We start from the raw sequence: 17955 nt of genomic DNA, 5'->3' as shown, positions 1-17955 counted from the left end.
AAAATAACATCCATTTTAAAGGGTATAGTTGAGGGGAAGGAAGCTGTTTTGGTATGAGTTGTCAAATATGGAACATTTGACCTGGAGAGGGCTAAAATGAATATTTAATCCTCAGAACTTCACCTGTCAAAACTATTTAAGTCTGCAGAAAATCAAGATTGAAATGACAACTACCAACCAACTGAACATTCAAAACGTCAAATTCCTTAACGTGATGTAAAAAATGTAAGCTAAAAGTAATTAATCCATTTTGATAGTAGCAATAGAGACCCCTGTATATTCGACCTTCATGGAAAGGTTCTTCTGTGGCAAGACGACCTCTGGAACCAATACTTGAACACACAGATTTGTTATATTTTAGAGCTTCACAATTTGAGATCTTAAAATACAAAACTTAATAAGGCTGAAACACAATCTCTATGAAGGTTCAGAGCCCCCATTAATTCAAAAAGTTGACACAGCTAAACATGTTACAGCATGAGGTGAGAACTGCAGAAACCGAAGCTGTGCTAGCATCTCACTCACCTCTGCTGTTTTGATGTGATCTGGGTGCACAATTAGCTTCAGTGTGGCCCGTTATCTAATTTTCAAGGATTTTCATTAGAAATGACAAAAAGCCAGTAGCTCTGACTTTGTGGCTTCAGAGGCACATTTCCAGTTAATCAGTGCAACCAAAGTCAACCAAATAGTTAATGGTATTTAATTTACTTTTATTATAGATCCAGGGGGTACACATGTAGGTTTGTTAGATAGATACAGAGAGTAATGCTGGGGTTTGGGCTTCTAGTGAACCCATCACCCTAACAGCAAACATAGTACCAAGTTCAAAGACTATTATCTTACTTAGGTAGATGACACACGTTTAAAATATATACCTTTAAATTAAAAAAAAAAATAGTGATAACAAAGCTGAAAATTAAAGACATTTTAGCCTATAACTTAAACACTGATCATATCATGTTTGTTGAAAAGAGCTCATGTCTGGCTGGCTGAAATTTATTCTTACTTTTAAGTATTCTGAACTATGTTTCATTTTTTTCCTTTCTGTGTCACTTATCAGATGCATGAAAAACATTTTAAAAGGCTTTTTCTTTCATTTTTTTTTAATTGAGAAAGAAACCAGCAATGCAATTTAAGATATTATGAATTGCATGACATTAATCATATTTGTCTTCTGTTGCAATGCAGCCAGTATTTTCAAGAAGTACAAAAGAAGGTAAAGCGCTTTAGTGGTACAATTAAAAATTACAGATTTCTAGATATCATTCCTCACTTTGTGAGTATATATTTCACTGGATCAAATTCAAGTAACTAGACTTCAGAGTTCAACACCCGGACATCAGAAGATATATTATGTACCATGAATATTTCCTGTATCTGACTGCCTGAACATATTACCACATACTGTACCTTAGTATCCTACAGAGATAAAAAAGGAAAAAAAAAACCAAAAACCTTTCTTCAGGTTTTTATGTAAATATCTTTCATGTTCCACTTTCTATACTTTCAGCAACTAAAATTATAACCAAAGTTGTGGAACCAAAAATTAAAGTGATTGAAGGCAGTCTTCAGCCTATTATCAAAACTGAAGGTAAAATCAATGTCGTACATGGTTCCTTTTATTGTAAAAACATCCATAAAAATACTGATTTCTATGAATGTATCTACATTCTTTTAAAAACTAACATGTTAAATGTTATATAACCAATATTGTACCAATGGCATGCTCATGTAATTGCAGAATGCGGAGTACAAATTATTTAGCAAAGTAGATGATGCATTCCTAATACTTTCAGTACATTTGCTTGTACTTGATTTAATTTGAATCTAATTGGCATTGCATTAACTTAGTACACAGATACTCAGTAAACAAATACAGCATGAGTTTGTTTTTTTTTTTTTTTACTTAGACTCCTTTAGGCTTTATACTCTTTATGTTGCTTTGTTTCCAATCTACCACATGTTCTTTTTCATAACAATACAAAGAAGCTCTTCCAAAAAAAAAAAAAACAAAACCATAGGCATTTTTCATTCTGTAACCTAAGGTAGCGTAGAAGCGATGTTTAATTAAAGCTTTTAAAATTACAACCACACGAGATATTTTTCAATCAGACCATCAGAACTATAAAACAAAATGAGTAGTTTATGCAGTGGATTTTTAAAATACTTAGTTCCAGTCCTGAACATATTCTTACATACAGATGTATACATTATATGAGATATATAAATACATACACACACATACTTCTCTCCTGATGTTTCAGACTAGAACATTAAATAAGCAGTTACTTCTCTCTCTACTCCTACTATGTATGTTAGCCAACTTCAACACCTTTGATGTTACTTTCATTTCATGTATTTTAATTATGTCCAAGGATCACAATTTTTTTTTAATTACCTTGTATAAGCATCTTAATGTAGCAACTTACCCAGAGAAAAGAACTAGTTATCTTCTTTGTGCTATAAGAAAGCTAGAAACAGTCTTCCAAAAGGAGAACAGATCATATCTTTGATCAAATCTTCAGAAAACTATAATTGTAATTATGTTTGTTTTTGCTATTTCTTTTGGTGGTTTGAGAAGGTAACCTATTGAATACTTTTATCTATATTTTTAAAGTAAGCCATTAATGTAAATCTATACATTGAAAACACATAGGTAAAAACTTATTTCCTAGCTAATTAGTTATCTGTTAGTATTCATTCTTGAGACTTAAAATTGAGTTATTCCTTGAAATCTATCCTTGCTTTTTTAAAAAATAGTATAATTATATAATTGACTTTCTATAGTGATGAAGAGAATTTGGTATTTTAAAAAGAAATTGAATTAGAAACTTTTGTTGAAAAAATGTTCCTTGATCATTGTAATGAAACATGACACAATGATCTTTGATAAGCCAATTGATTTTAAAATCAAATCTTGTCCTGTTTTTAAAAATCAGATTCCCTAAAATTTTGCACTATAATTGTGCACAGTTTCTTTACCTGAAATTATTTACATATACCATTGTTCTTATTTTCAAAGATTCTTCTCCTTTGAAGCTTCTTTATTCAGCTCATTTATCTCCTCAATCTTTTCCAGTAGGATTCTATCCTACTAATCTTTATTCAGTTAAGATCACACTGGAGTGCCATCTCTACATGGCTTCTCATAAAGGGAACATGGATGAAAAATGGAGTTGTGTCACCTACTCATTAATAACTTGAGTTCAGAAATTACACTTCTGTGTAGCATAATGAAGGAAACAAATATTTATCTTAGTAATTTACAATGGTCCAGCTTCCAAGATTGCTACTGGCATTTCCTTCTTACTGTTTGAACAATTATAGATTTATTGATGACTTTTAAATTCTTATGAAATAAACTCCAGGACACAATTTTAAGGTGCCTCTTATAAAAGATGCATAACAGCATTTTGGAATTAAGAATAAATCAGCTAAAATTCAATTCAACAAATACTTATTGAGCAGCCTTTGTGCTGGGTACTTTCCAAGGTGTTGGGAGTGAATAGGAAAACAATTTTGAGAAAATCTCTTCTTTCATAGAGCTTAACTATAAAGGATATCTCCAAAATTTCAGTTTGGCTTTTCTAAAGAAATATTGATTTAGATATCTTATTAACTCATTTTTGGTTCTTAAATTCCTTAGGCATCGTTTCTTTTGAAGTTACCACACCTTAAAAACCTGTCTTTATATTTTGTGCTCAATATCCCTTGGCCTTATATATCAAATATTATGGCATGAAATACTTATGGTTTCAAAAAACTTTTACTTCTATTTTCATTATTTTGGATTGTTCTAGACCGGTTTAGTTTTGGTAATCATGTACATTGACAATTTCTGAACAAGCAAAAAAAAAAAAAAAATGCTCTCAAAGATAAGCAAGCAACAGTTTCATTCCACTATTGAAGGTTATTACAGTATGAGTCAAATGTACTGAACTTATTTTCCTTACTCCTCTGTGAAACAGTCTTAATTAACTAATGTAGTAAGCAGCTTTCTAACCTTCAAAATGATTTTCTGCTGTGGTAGCAAAATCATTTTGCAAGTCAAATGCAACACTAGTTTAAACTTTGCATTTGAAGGACTGTTTAACTATTAATTGGTTAATTTTGTATCATTCCCATATAGAAGGTAAGTACTCAAATTCTTTTCCTCATAAAACCTGACATTCAGCGTCTTAAAGGTAGGTATCCAATTGGTATTTTATTATATTCACTCCTATACCCACTAAATCAAAAATATAAGGTACTGAGTGATTTTAAAACTTAAATGAAAAATTTTCATAAGGAAAAATAGACAATATCAGTATGATAAAGTGGGATCTACACCAGTTATCAGAGAAACACAAATGTGTACATACTGCATGATTTGCAAAGTGTAGCCACATATAATATTTTGCATAATCATACTTTATAACTACCAATAAACAGATGGATTTATCCATCTGTTTAAAAGCTAAAGCAGATGAAAGTAATTTTAGTAGCACACCAACAGACTAAACTTTTTGTTCTCATAACTGTTGTCTACTTTGAAGACAATGGGAAATATTTAAAACTGATTTCATAGAGCCTGAAACCACTTTGACATTTGAGTTGAGTAACACCGAATGTTGAAATAAATGTCCTATTCCGGTAAATTTAAAGGACTGTTTTAACATGATAATTTGTCTCCTAAAATAATGTCCCAGGACCCACAATAACAAAAGTCAAAATTGAAGGTGAACCTGAATTCAGACTGATTAAAGAAGGTGAAACAATAACTGAAGTGATCCATGGAGGTGCGTTCCATATGTTACCTGGGGCCGACTACCTTCGCTGTGATTATTTTGAAATAGTGTTGGTTTAGAAATATTGAACATCTGATATTTTCTCTTTGTTCTTATTTTATAAAAATTGTGGGAATTATTTTCTCAGCTATGAGTTATTAGCTGGTCAGAAATAAAACATAGTTAGCTTTTAATGGATCTAGTTGGAATTAATTTATCAATTAAGTCACCAGGCCCAACAAAATGTCATGATTTTTGTATATACAAGTGAGGATTTTGGAATAAAATTGTAACACTAATGTCAGTATAAAAGGAAATATTAGAAACAGTAGGAAAAAATGACCATTGTTTAAATCTCTGTCTAATAAGCCACTCCACTGCTAGGACTTATGGTAGGGCTCCCGTTCCAATGATATAGAACTCCCTGGATTCTCACTCAAGCATTCATTCCACATCCAGAAAACAAGTATGACATGGAGAGTTAGCATGTCAAATGGCCCTCTCTCTTAACCAAGGTTCAGGACATCTCTATTACCTTATAGATCCCTATTGATATGATTTTTGGGGGGATATGTCCTAAAAATGTTTATGATTGAATCTTAAATGGTAATATTTGTAGAAATATAGTTAATCATTACAATGTCTAGCTTATAGATGTATAGTCACTATATGAGGGTAAATCAAATGCATTTGTATTCCCCTGCTTTTAGAGCCAATTATTAAAAAATACACCAAAATCATTGATGGAGTGCCTGTGGAAATAACTGAAAAAGAGACACGAGAAGAACGAATCATTACAGGTAGACATTAATTCCATACATGGATCTATGCCTAGATTACAAAGATCAAAGTATGGTTAATCCCCAAAAACAAGAATCATTACAGAAACAAGCCATTTTCATGGTGATTACTACAGTTACTTCATATTTTGGCAGATATACTATTATTCTAAATATGTAATCCATGTTTTATTCTCAATTAAAAATTTGTAGACAAATCTATAAGCATTTGTTTTTATTACATGTATGCACACATACATTTGATATACCATTGATATGATATACCATTTTCACTTTACGGTTTATTAATGAGTTAGAGGACCCGAGAAGAAAAGCCATTTCCTCATTTGAGCTTCCATTAATCTCAAGGTCTATACATCTACATGCCAAAATAGAAGCAAGTTTATACAAAGCAATTGATCAATAATTTTAGTAAACCTCATATCAGACTTCCAAACTAGTGTCCAGTTGGCCTAAATTAGCCTAAAATTAGCCTAAAATTCTTAATTCAGCTATTCTTTAAGTATTTGTTTAAACAATTAGTGAGCAAGTGTGGTTCGTGCCACCTATTTATGGAAATAAAGTTTTATTGGAACACAGTCTTGCCCATCCACTTATATAATACCTAAGGCTGTTTTCACACTGAAGTATCAGAGTTGAACAATTGCAACACAGACTATGTGGCTTACAAGTGGAAAATACTTACTCTGTCACTTCTCAGAAGAAGTTTGCCTACTTCTGTTTTAGACCTTTTTAACTGTCTTTCTCATAGGTCCTGAAATAAAATACACTAGGATTTCTACTGGAGGTGGAGACACAGAAGAAACTCTGAAGAAATTGTTCCAAGAAGGTCAGCATTTCTAGAAAAATAAGAATGTGACTTTACCTAAGCTATCTGTATACAAGTCTAAAATAATCTGTGAGGCATTCTACATGTTTTCTACTCTATCTCATTCTATTGTTCATTTCCATACCAACAAGAAAAAGCACAAGAATAAGGAATTAAGCATAAATGGCAGTCATTTTTTTTATACAGTATTTTGTTCAACTTTGTAAGAATATTGGTATGTCAGAAAACAGCACTAAAAGTTGTGAAAGAACCGAGTGTTGGACTGGAATTCATTATTGGGCAGATGCCATTATTTATGACATAAAGTCTGCTGTCTTTATTTTGTTATATAAACCAATTTCTGCTATAAACGTGTATCCTCTCAGAGGTCACCAAGGTCACCAAATTCATTGAAGGTGGCGATGGTCATTTATTTGAAGATGAAGAAATTAAAAGACTGCTTCAGGGAGGTTAGTAAAAGGACAACAACTAACCCCCTTAACAGGTTGTAGTGACTGAGTTCAACTTTTTAAAGACTGAGCAAGCAGATTTTTTCTTTTAATTAGGTTAAAAAAAAAAAAGACAACATCTGCTGTTGTCTTAATAGATGGATTGGTTCAATGGTAGTTAACAGTTACAAAGAAATGATTATTAGTTTAAACAGTCTTTAAAAAGTTCTATGGTATAAAGCTTGGGGAGCAATGAATATTGTTTTGCTTTGATTCAGATAATTTTAAGGACCTTTTAAGTAGGTGAAAGGGAAATAATTGTTAAATTGCTAGTTGTTAAACAAGCCCAAATTTGATATACGTTTTACATTTAAAAAATTATATTCACTGCCCCCATAAGAGCAATCAAGGCATGTCTTTAAATTGTATGCATAGATATAGCCAAAAACAGTGCATTTAGTAACATTCTTTTCCAAAACTATATTCTTGGGAATGAGTATCTGTTTCTTCTAACAGTTTGAGTGATAATCTATACCTGCAGATATAAATTATTTTGCATATAAAATTAATCTTAATCTTTCATGGAATGTTGTCTATGGCATTAATGGACCTTAAGAACAAAGAAAAGAATTCAAAATCTTACGTGAACCCTACGTAGTAATTATTCAAAGATGCTTTAAGCGTTTATATAGATATATAATTTGTATCATTGGCATTTGAATAAATTTCTACTTAATTTTTTAACAAGGAAAGTATTAAGCTGAAAAATTATTTTTGTGAAACATATTTAAATTCTTTAGAAAAACCAAATAGGTACTTTGAAATATACCATTAATTGAGAAACATAACTGAAGTTTGATGTTTATCCAAAACACAGTCCAGATGACTTTTCAGTTTATAATTTTAAAAACGGTATCACTATGTCCAAGAAAAATGTAAATTATCTTGGGACTTTCTATATTTTTAGCAATTATTGTTTCTATATTCTGTAGTTTAATAAACATAAAATGTCTTAAATAGTATTTAGAAACTTGTTAGTGACAGTTTGGAAAAATTTTAATTCAACCAGCAATTGAATTTTCCCTCAACAGAAATATATAAGTCTGAAAAATACAAGTTTCCTCCCAGAATTCCAAGAGTACGTAACACAACAGAGACATAATGGAACCAAAGATTCCTGTAGGATCTAACAAAGAATTCACTATCTACCCACAAATGCTCAACTGTCTGTTAGGAAAAAAATCTAAGGATTTGAGGGAAGAGACACACACATTATGAAGATTAAATTGAAGTCTTTTTTTATTCTTTTAGTCCTTGCCATAGTAAGCAGCTTTATAGAATGGTAGTGCTTTTTAGGGAATCAATAAATTAGTAGCTGCATCAGTTTATATTGCTTTCATTCATCTAGGCTTAAATTTCAGGTAAGTATATTTTCTTCCCCTTTGATAAACCCCTGTTATTGAGGTCACTATGAAAAATCCAGCTAAATACTAAAGAATTGCCTCAGCCAAGAAAAGATAACTGCTATAAGTCAAGTATGACATTCAATTTTTAGTTAATGAACTCCTTTCTTAGCTCTTGTCTCTGTTCATCCCAGAAGTTTATTCCTTTAGTACCCAGTGTATGATCTCTCTACGTATCTGTAAGGCATCAGTTTTCACAATGCCACATCAACTATTGTAGCATTGTGGGGAAAAAAAAAAAAAAAAAAAAAAACCACATGAAAAGTTTTTATCAAACCATTTCTCCAAGGTTTTGCTTTTTGTAGGGAAGACACTATATGCAGTAGAGTTACTTGTACCAGCACTAATTGGACCTGCTTGTTTTCTTTTTATAGCTATCTAAAACCATCAGGTCATTAATGAGTCACAAGTGTCCCCTTGTCTAGATCCTAAAAGGCATTGATAAAAGAAGCTAGTAAAGATCACATTATGTAAGACTTTTTCTTCAAGGTCTCACCAATCGATGCATATCTGAACCATGCTCTTTATCTCAAGTTCTACCTAAAACTCAATTTTCTATCTAAACAGTTCATATTGTATACATTGTGGTACATGTAGTACATTTTTGTACTTTTGATAATTTGAGTGTATTTCTCAATCATTTAAGTCATGACTATTAACATGGCTAAGTGGTTCTTTGAGTACTGATGTTGTGATTTGTCACTGATATTCTTCCAAGACCTTAACTGAAAAAATTTCTCATTAAATGCATAAAATTTTGTGTTTACCTTAGAACTATGCATTCTGAAATGACTCAAGCAATTCAAGGAGAGTAACAGACTATATTGAAAGGAACAAAAAGTCATTTTTGAAGATTTTTGCAAATCTGCCAATATAAGAGGTTAAGATTTGCAACCTCTATAGAGAATAGTAGATCTGGTTGTAGGTCTGCATTCAATCTGAGCCACAACTCAATCCCAAATAGTTGACTCTCTTCCTGCTTGTTTCCTTCGTCTGAAAGTGAGGATAGTAATGATATGTACAGTCTAAATGAGTTAACATATGACAAGCTCTTAGAACAATGTTCAGCACAAAGTAAGCTGTCAAATGTTACTGTCAGAATCATCAATTGACATTAACACGGTCAATTAAGTAATGTTTCACACTCAATTTTAGATTTCCATAGTCATAGCCATGGAAACACACAACAAACAAACATGCAAATAAAATGTCAAAATAATTGAGCTGGGCACTTTGCATGCTAGAAAATATGATGTAGGGTGGTTCTTTGTGCCAAGCTATTCAGGTAATTGGTTTATCTTCCCATGTTTTGCTGATCTAAACATGATCTAATGTAACTCTCATTCACGTTGACGTCGCAGAAAGCTGCTAGGAGTAAACTTGTTTTCTACACATTAATCAAGCTGTTCTTTCCAAGTGTTTGACACATTGAATGTTTTTTATTCTGGAATATTATCATAGCAAAACCTCATTAATTGGATGGTGTCAACATTATGAAAGAAAATCTGAGCACACTTGCTTGTTTTGAAAAGAAGTTGATAAATACTTCTATGATGCAGTTTTAAGTTATACAATTAATTGCTATTTGGAATTTAATAAGTTCACTATAAGCAGTGTGACTGTGTACTAGTTAAAGGTTGAATGACTGTGTACTAGTTAAAGGTTGGATCTGTCTCTTCTTGACAATTTTTTAGAAGCCATTATTTTGTTACCAAATAAACCTGAATATTTATATCTATTTATATCTATTTGAGAATATTTCGTAATTCAGACTTGGCTGTTTTATACAGACTTCTCATTACCCAACATAGTGAAATTTTTCTATAGTTCTATGTTTTCCTCTAGTATTAATGTGGTTTTATAAATGATTATAGGCCTTATATTCTGGGGGGGGGAAAGACATGGGAAAATGTGCTAAGTAGACAGAAACAGAATATATAAGTTTTTTAACGTTATTTTTTAAAAATTTGCTTGGTGTCATACAGCCAAAACTATTCATGGTGATTGTTTCATTGCTTACTTTTTATATGATTTCAGAGAATTGAAAACATATATATAATAGAAAAAATTGGACTTCATGCTGAGTATAGATGATATATATAAAAGAAGTCAAAATTTGGAGGAAAAACTTGACGAGATAAGTAGAAAAATGAAGTAACTGTAGAAACCATATTTACTCTTTGATCTCAAATGCCCAAAAACTAAGTGAAAATGTGAATTTAGGCCTACCAGTTCGTCTTGTCATAAAACGAAAAGAAAAACGGGAGAATTGAGAAATATGTTACAACTGTAACAATACAAAACAGCATAGTTTTGAAACACTTGCAGTTCTTAAATACAAAAGCTTTTATTAAGTGAATTTTTAAAAAGGATTTCATAGGATTGACACTGAATCAGGTTGGGGGGGGTGGAAAAGGGTAATGGCATATTCTTCCTGAATTGCTTATTATAACATTTCTAGAATCATTAGGTCAATGCTACTTTGTTGTCCTCATGTACAATAGAGGAATCACCAGTTGATTTGAATGATAATTTTACAGAGGCATACATTACAAATAGGTATGACTGCAAAAATAGGTGGCTAACTCTGGGAAGATACTTGTGTTAAACTTTATGTGACATTTAATAACCCTTCATCATAAGGCAATGTTTTTTACAAAGAGGTTGAAAAAACCATGTAAGTCATTTACTCTGCAAAAATGGCACAGTATGTGGGGTTCCAAAATCCATAATAAAACAATGTGTTTTGCAACTAAGAAACATTCATTATGATATATGGAAAACACTGTCTACTTGTCCTTTGTCAGAAAATGTGAAACTCTGATCATAAAATTTACTAAAAATAATCTTCATGTTTAAGTGATACTTAGACTTTACACTGTTCTGCTTAACCGTGGTCTCCTGTCTGATTTTAGCCATAATTGCAAAGTATTTCTAACTACAACAATTTAATTTTAGACACACCTGTGAGGAAGTTACAAGCCAACAAAAAATTTCAAGGTAAGTGTATTGGCTACAGTAGTGTGTGTATATGGCCTCTTTTGTCATATGAAGAGAAATCAAACAATAGAAAAGTCTTTTAAAGTATTTTATTGAACTTTGCTATCGATCAGCGAGAAAAGTTAGCCAGTTTCCATGAAAAATATTTTGATATCAGAAAATAAATTTCTCATGTTCTATACTCTCAGTAGAATTTAATAACAAATATTAAGGGAAAGGCCAACATACTAATGTAAACTGCTAGGCATATTGAACCCTTGAGATAGACTCAAGTGTATAATCTCCATATATATACATATGTCATGTTTTATATGTACAAGTATGCATGTAATTTTGTGTATATAAGTGAAAAAAAAATTTTTGAATAAGAGATAAACAAATGTAGAATGCAGGTAGACCTGAATCCTCAAAAATGTTATGTGAGACGATGCTACAGTTTGAGACATAAATAAGAAATATATATATGCAAAAAACCATTATAGCTATTTACAAAATGTTCATTTAAATGTGATTATATATGTATATATCACATATGCATTACAATTTATTTCATAATTACACTATGTGCATTTTCTAATTCCTCCACTTAAGTTATCTTACATTCCAAATACATTGAGAAAGCAAGAATTTCCCTTGTGGAACCTAGAGTAAATTGCAAGCTTGGAATTACAAGTTTGGAATTTCTGGGTTAATTACATACTAGTTAGTAGTCAAAAGAAGACGCAAGGCTTATCAATGCACTATAGGAACATCACACTTTAAGCCAATCCAATATATAGACATTTGAAAGTAAAAGATCAACTGCACAGATTTTTTTAAAGAATGTATCAGTAAATCTATGTAAATATCCAAATTCACACACATTTTCTAAAGAATTAAAATTATTAAATTTCAAATTATTTTTATATACTTTTGATCAAAATGCAATATTTGCTTCACAAGTTGATAAACAACCTAATTATTACAATAAAAAATGACTTCTGATAGATATACAGAGAATAATATATTCTTAAATTTTAAAATTTCCTTACATTTACAGTCTATACATTCTCCTTTCTTTCTAATTAGGATCTAGAAGACGATCAAGGGAAGGTCGTTCTCAGTGAAAATCCAAAAACCAGACAAAAATGTTTATACAATCCTAAATCCATAACCTGTCCTTAGAAAATTGTGAGAGCCAAGCTGACTTCAGGAACTGAAACATCAGCACAAAGAAGCAAACATCAAATAATTCTGAACACAAATTTAATATTTTTTTTTTCGGAATGAGAAACTTGAAGGAAATTGTGGAGTTAGCCTCCTGTGGTAAAGGAATACGAAGAAAATATAACACCTTACATGCTTTTTCATTTTAACATTAAAAGTTCTGGCTGACTTTGAAATCCATCAGAGAAAAATGCTTGTCACCAGATTCATTACAATTCAAATCGACGAGTTGTGAACTGTTTTCCCATTGAAAAGACCAAGCCTTGTATGCATGTTATGGATACATAAAATGTATGCAAGCAGTTACCTCTCCATGGGAAACTAAGTTATAAAAATAGGTGCTTGGTATACAACAAAACTTTTTACATCAAAAGGCTTTGCACATTTCTATATGAGTGGGTTTACTGGTAAATTATGTTATTTTTTACAACTAATTTTGTACTCTCAGAATGTTTGTCATACGCTTCTTGCAATGTATATTTTTTAATCTCAAACGTTTCAATAAAACCATTTTTCAGGTATAAAGAGAATTACTTCAAATTGAGTAATTCAGAAAAACTCAAGATTTAAGTTAAAAAGTGGTTTGGACTCGGGAACAGGACTTTATACCTCTTTTACTGTAACAAGTACTCATTAAAGGAAATTGAATGAAATCAGTGTTTGAGTTTTTCTTTAACTTTTAAGTTCGGGGTGTGCAGGCATGTGCAGGGCGTGCAGGTTATATAGGTGAACGTGCATCATGGGGGTTTTTGTATAGATTAAGAATCATTACACATCCGGGCACAGTGGCTCATGCCTGTAATCCCAGCACTTTGGGAGGCCAAGGAGGGTGGATCATGAGGTCAGGAGATCAAGACCATCCTGGCTAACACGGTAAAACCCCAGCTCTACTAAAAATACAAAAACTTAGCTGGCTGTGGTAGTGGGTGCTGTGGTAGTGGGTGCTTGTGGTCCCAGCTACTTGGGAGGCTGAAGCAGGAGAATGACATGAACCCAGGAGGTGGAGGTTGCAGTCAGCAGAGATCACACCACTGCACTCCAGCCTGGGCAACAGAGCCAGACACTGTCAAAATAAATAAATAAATAAAAGAATCATTAGAGAATGAATCAATCGTTAAACATCAGCTGAATACTTAATATAACCCTAGGACTGTGCTAAGCCGTGAGGATTCAAAGGATGAATCAGGCTTATTTACTGTCCTCAAATGATAAGGAGACATGTAATCAATTATCCTCAATACACCATGGGCTATGCTAGTATCAAACAGCACGACACAAGCATGGATGCATCAATTCATTATTCCTGGGTTAGGCATGGGGGACCCACAGAGATGTCCTTAACTTATTTGACATAAGAGTCCATTGCACAGCAAAGTAGAAATTTGCTTGTTGGGAATGATGAAAAGATTGACTTGATCAAACTCAGACCTCAACAAGTGTCATTCTAACTTAGACTGATTGACATAAGAGCCTTCTGGAAACAGAGGATACTGATGAGAAACTGAGTGGTGAGGGTGAAACAATTATACCATGCATCATAGGGCAGTCATTGGGAGACTAAAACCTAGGAAGGCCAGACTGAAGATATAAGGCTTAGCCATAAATGCCCACCTGAGATCAGAGAAAATTGGGCTTAGCACAAAGGACCTAAGAAAGGGGCTTGGGTAACTGAAAGATTCTTGTTTGATTAGTGATTAGGGTGAGGAAGTGAGGTATAAGATTGTGAGAGTGTCATTTACTAAAGAAGTGCCGGATAGCTTTGGTTTTCGAGAATGCCTTCTCATCTGGGAGAGCAGAGAGATTTATTTCTACCATTTAGAGACTCGCCATTTAGAGCAGAGAGATTTGTTTCTACCATTTAGAAAATACTAACTCTGTGCCAATGGAGAGAATCTCAGGTGGAAAGGGTGTGGCTGTGATCTTCCCAAGATGATTCAGAAGAGATGGTTACATAAGGTGGTACTGGTAGAATAGACTAAAATATCAGTATTGATGGCTACTCCAAACAATTACCATGTGTTCAGGATGCCAGAGAAGATAATCAGTTACTTGCACAGAAGGGGCAATAAATAGGTCCACTCATTTAGCCACCTTCTAGATTTTTATTTGAAAATAAGCCAAATGCTCCAAGATTGGGCTCTAAATATGATAATCCAGGACAATAAGACTGATGTTGAGGTCTTTTTAGACTGCTGACTCAGGCACTAGTTTTTGTTTTTTAAACCATAGAAGAAAAAGTGCTCTGCTTTTTACCATGAAAGAAAACTCAGCAATGGCTCAAGCACACACATAAATCCAGCCTATCTTTCTGGTGAAAGACAGTCTTTTGAGTGACACATGTAATGTGTTTACAAATAAAATCTAAAGAAAAAAATATTAAGAATTAAATAGTAATATAAATCAAAAGAAATAAGATTGAAAGTATAAGAAAATAAAGAACAATTTAAAACCCTAAAATCAGGGCTAAAAAATAACCACTAATTACTAATTCTATTTAGACACTTTCTAAAAGTTGAAGAGGCATTGTAGTATGTGATTTTTCATACAATAATTAATCCTTTAACAATTCTGAATTATCTCCAGTTTTGTGTAAAAAAATGAGGAACAATTTACATAACTTTTCTTTCTTTCGCCTTGTGCTGAAATGATATTGATCAACTTACCACATCCCATTACCCAACAAGTACAAACTTGGGCATAGCAAACAAGTTGTTTGCAATAGTGATGACTCTTACCTGATTTTGACTCATTTTTTCTATTTAAGTGGCATATTAACTTTTGGTTTGGGCACACTGAACTTAGACTTGTGGTCTTAGCAGCAATCTCTATAAAGCATTGTTTCTCAAGATTAGGGCTATGACATTCCGCATCAGAATCGACTAAGAGGGTTTATTTTATAATAAAGATTTCTGGGTCCATCCAAGACTTAGAAAAGAATCTTTTGGTCAAAATTCCCTGGGGCAGACCACCAGTTACTACTTGAGACCATCACCACAACAGTTACTACTGTTACTACTTAAGACCATTCATTACGACAGTTACTGCTGTTACTGCTTGAGACCATCATTACGAGACTGAAGGAAGGGACAAAGGTAGAAGTGAAAACTTAAGACAAAAGTAACTATTTTAAAGGAAGGGGCCGGGGGAAGAAGAAGAGGGCTCCCTGCTTCTAGTAAGCAAGGGCAGCTGCAGCCCCTGAGCTTCCACAGCCCTTTGTATTTGTTCGGTAGAATGAGCAGGGAGGAGGAGGTAATGATTAATCAGCTGCTCAATTGATCACAGGTTCATACAATTACTAACAGGCTTCAGATGTGCCTAATCACGAGAAACACTGCACTTGGGGCATAACTGTTGGGTGGCAGACGCAGTTTGTCAGTTTGCCAACATTCTGCACTTATGAGAACAGTCTGCTGTTTTACTCCTATAGCCTCCAGTGGTATACTGAGTTGATCACGACCCTCAATCTTTCAGCCTCCAACATTTCCCCCTTTGTTTTGAATTAATTTGAGAAAGGCAATATGCAAAATGTGCAGCCTTCAATTGCTGGTTGGTAGTTCGTTCTATCTTGGCATTCAGTTCTTACTGGGGAAACCAGGCCCATGGTTGGGATCCATGGGTCCCCTCCAGTCTTCTGTTCCATGGTCATATACCTCGAGGGCACCCACATGATTTTCCGTGAAAACAAGCATACCCTTGGTCCCTATGTTAGTAAATCAACCGAAACAGAAGCAAAAGGCTTTATGGCTGTAGCCGCTAGGCATGCCACTCCCGAAGCATCTGCTGTACAAGCTGCAACTCAGCCTCTGCCTCTTTGGTTAATTGCCATGGGGTAAAACTTTCCACTGATAATGAGAAACAAGATATTTCTGATTAACGGAAGGCACAGAGAAAGCAAATCAAGGCTTATCCTCCTTGTACAACAGTATAGCAAGAAAGCAATCCTTAAACCTTCAATTTGCACTCTACAGGCGGGTCCACTAGATGCTATGGGTTGTGATACATAAACCTCTCTCCTAGCTGTACTTCCAAATCCCTGACCTCCTCATTTCTCCTTATGTAAAGAAGGATGCAACTTACAGGGAATAAGCAATAGTTGAGCAATATATTCTCCTGGTTCAAAACCCAAAGATCTTGTGACATTACCACTACCTGAATTTCTCCTTCATAATCCGAAACACCACCACCTAAGCCTGTAAGTTAAGACAGGTTTTGCCCAAAATTAATCCCAAGTATCCTGTTGGCAAAGGTCCCCAAATACCAGTGTGAATCTTGGTGGGTTTAGTCTCCTCTAACTAACGTAACCGGTTCTCTGACTGAGAGATCTAATTCTGCGCTTCCAGGTGTTCCTGGGGCGAGGAAATCAATGAGCCTCCGGAAACCCACCCCCGAAATGGAGCTGTGGTCGGGACGGGGAATGCCCTCATTGCTTGAAGGGTCCGAGTCCAGGCCCCCTTCTCATTTCCCAAGGAGGGTGCCGTTTTGATGAAATTTTGAGTGGCGTTGATTAGCCCAATGATTTCTTTTATTGCAAAAAAGAGTAAAGTCCTGGCATTTTTTTCTGTTGAGAGGGGAACTGTGTTGTAGGATTCCTTCTGCCCAGAGGTCCGACAGCATTCTCTTTTGAAACATCCAATTTTTCTACACTTATAACACTTTCCCTCTTTAGGGCTTAACCCTTGGCTTCTTTTAGATCTGTCAGCTACCAAATTAGCTATTGCCTGAGTCAACACCATAGAGCGATGAAGCTCAGCTCCCACATCTTGACAAGCTGTGAGAAAACGTCCCAAGTCCTCTGCACATCCCACAGGTGCCAGCACACGTTTACAATCCATGAAAGCCAAAGCTCAAGTTAGCCTTTCTGTAGCCACAAAAGAAGATGGTACAGCCTCTCCTGTTGACCACTTTCAACAGGTGCTGTAAGTGAGGCAAAAAATTCTCTCAAGCCCTTAAGTAATGACAAAAAGATGGTACATACCAAACTCAAAACAAAAAAGAGAAAAAGAAATAACCAAATTCTTCCCCATGTCATCCTGATTCAAAAAATTCCCATTCTTTGTACCTCTAGGGCACTGACCAGTACCTTTTTAGAGCACTGACCTTATGCTGCTGCTGGCAGACTTGTAACTGGGTTTGTCATTCATCTGGTTGGTTTAAGTTTTTCCTGTTCCAGCAGACCTTCCTAGTTCAAGTCCCTATAGGACCTTCTCTGTCCCTATCGTTCCCCGTCTGTCCCTGCAAGTTACTGCTAGTCTTTATCCCTATCTGTCCCTGTCTGTCTCTATGTTCCCTGTTAGTTCCTTCAAGTCTGTCTTTCCCTACCTATCTCTATTTATGTCTATTTATCCCTACTTATCTCTATTTGTCCCTGCAGGCCTCTTCAGGTCTCTGTTTGTCCCTGTTTGGGTGCCACTTTTGGCAGACCACCACGGTTACTACTTGAGACCATCACTACGACAGTTACTA

General features: G+C 34.1%; 1 protein-coding gene across 10 annotated transcripts in view; it reads left to right on the top strand.

The window, feature by feature from the left end:
* POSTN (periostin) overlaps positions 1-13145 on the top strand; it is a 35775-nt gene extending 22630 nt beyond the window's left edge. The window contains exons 17-23 of one of the 10 annotated variants that reach the window (XM_007960180.3): positions 1511-1591; positions 4689-4778; positions 5477-5566; positions 6318-6395; positions 6761-6844; positions 11245-11286; positions 12355-13145. In XM_007960180.3, coding sequence (XP_007958371.1) covers positions 1511-1591; positions 4689-4778; positions 5477-5566; positions 6318-6395; positions 6761-6844; positions 11245-11286; positions 12355-12392 — 503 coding nt within the window. In that variant the 3' untranslated portion in view covers positions 12393-13145. The remainder of the gene's footprint in view (positions 1-1510; positions 1592-4688; positions 4779-5476; positions 5567-6317; positions 6396-6760; positions 6845-11244; positions 11287-12354) is intronic. The other 9 variants (XM_007960182.3, XM_007960183.3, XM_037986780.2 and 6 more) reach the window with 9 other exon arrangements.
* The last annotated feature ends 4810 nt before the right edge of the window (positions 13146-17955 follow it).

Source organism: Chlorocebus sabaeus, chromosome 3, assembly GCF_047675955.1.
Source record: "Chlorocebus sabaeus isolate Y175 chromosome 3, mChlSab1.0.hap1, whole genome shotgun sequence".
NCBI lineage: Eukaryota > Metazoa > Chordata > Mammalia > Primates > Cercopithecidae > Chlorocebus > Chlorocebus sabaeus.
This window is presented reverse-complemented; position numbering and strand designations above follow the sequence as displayed.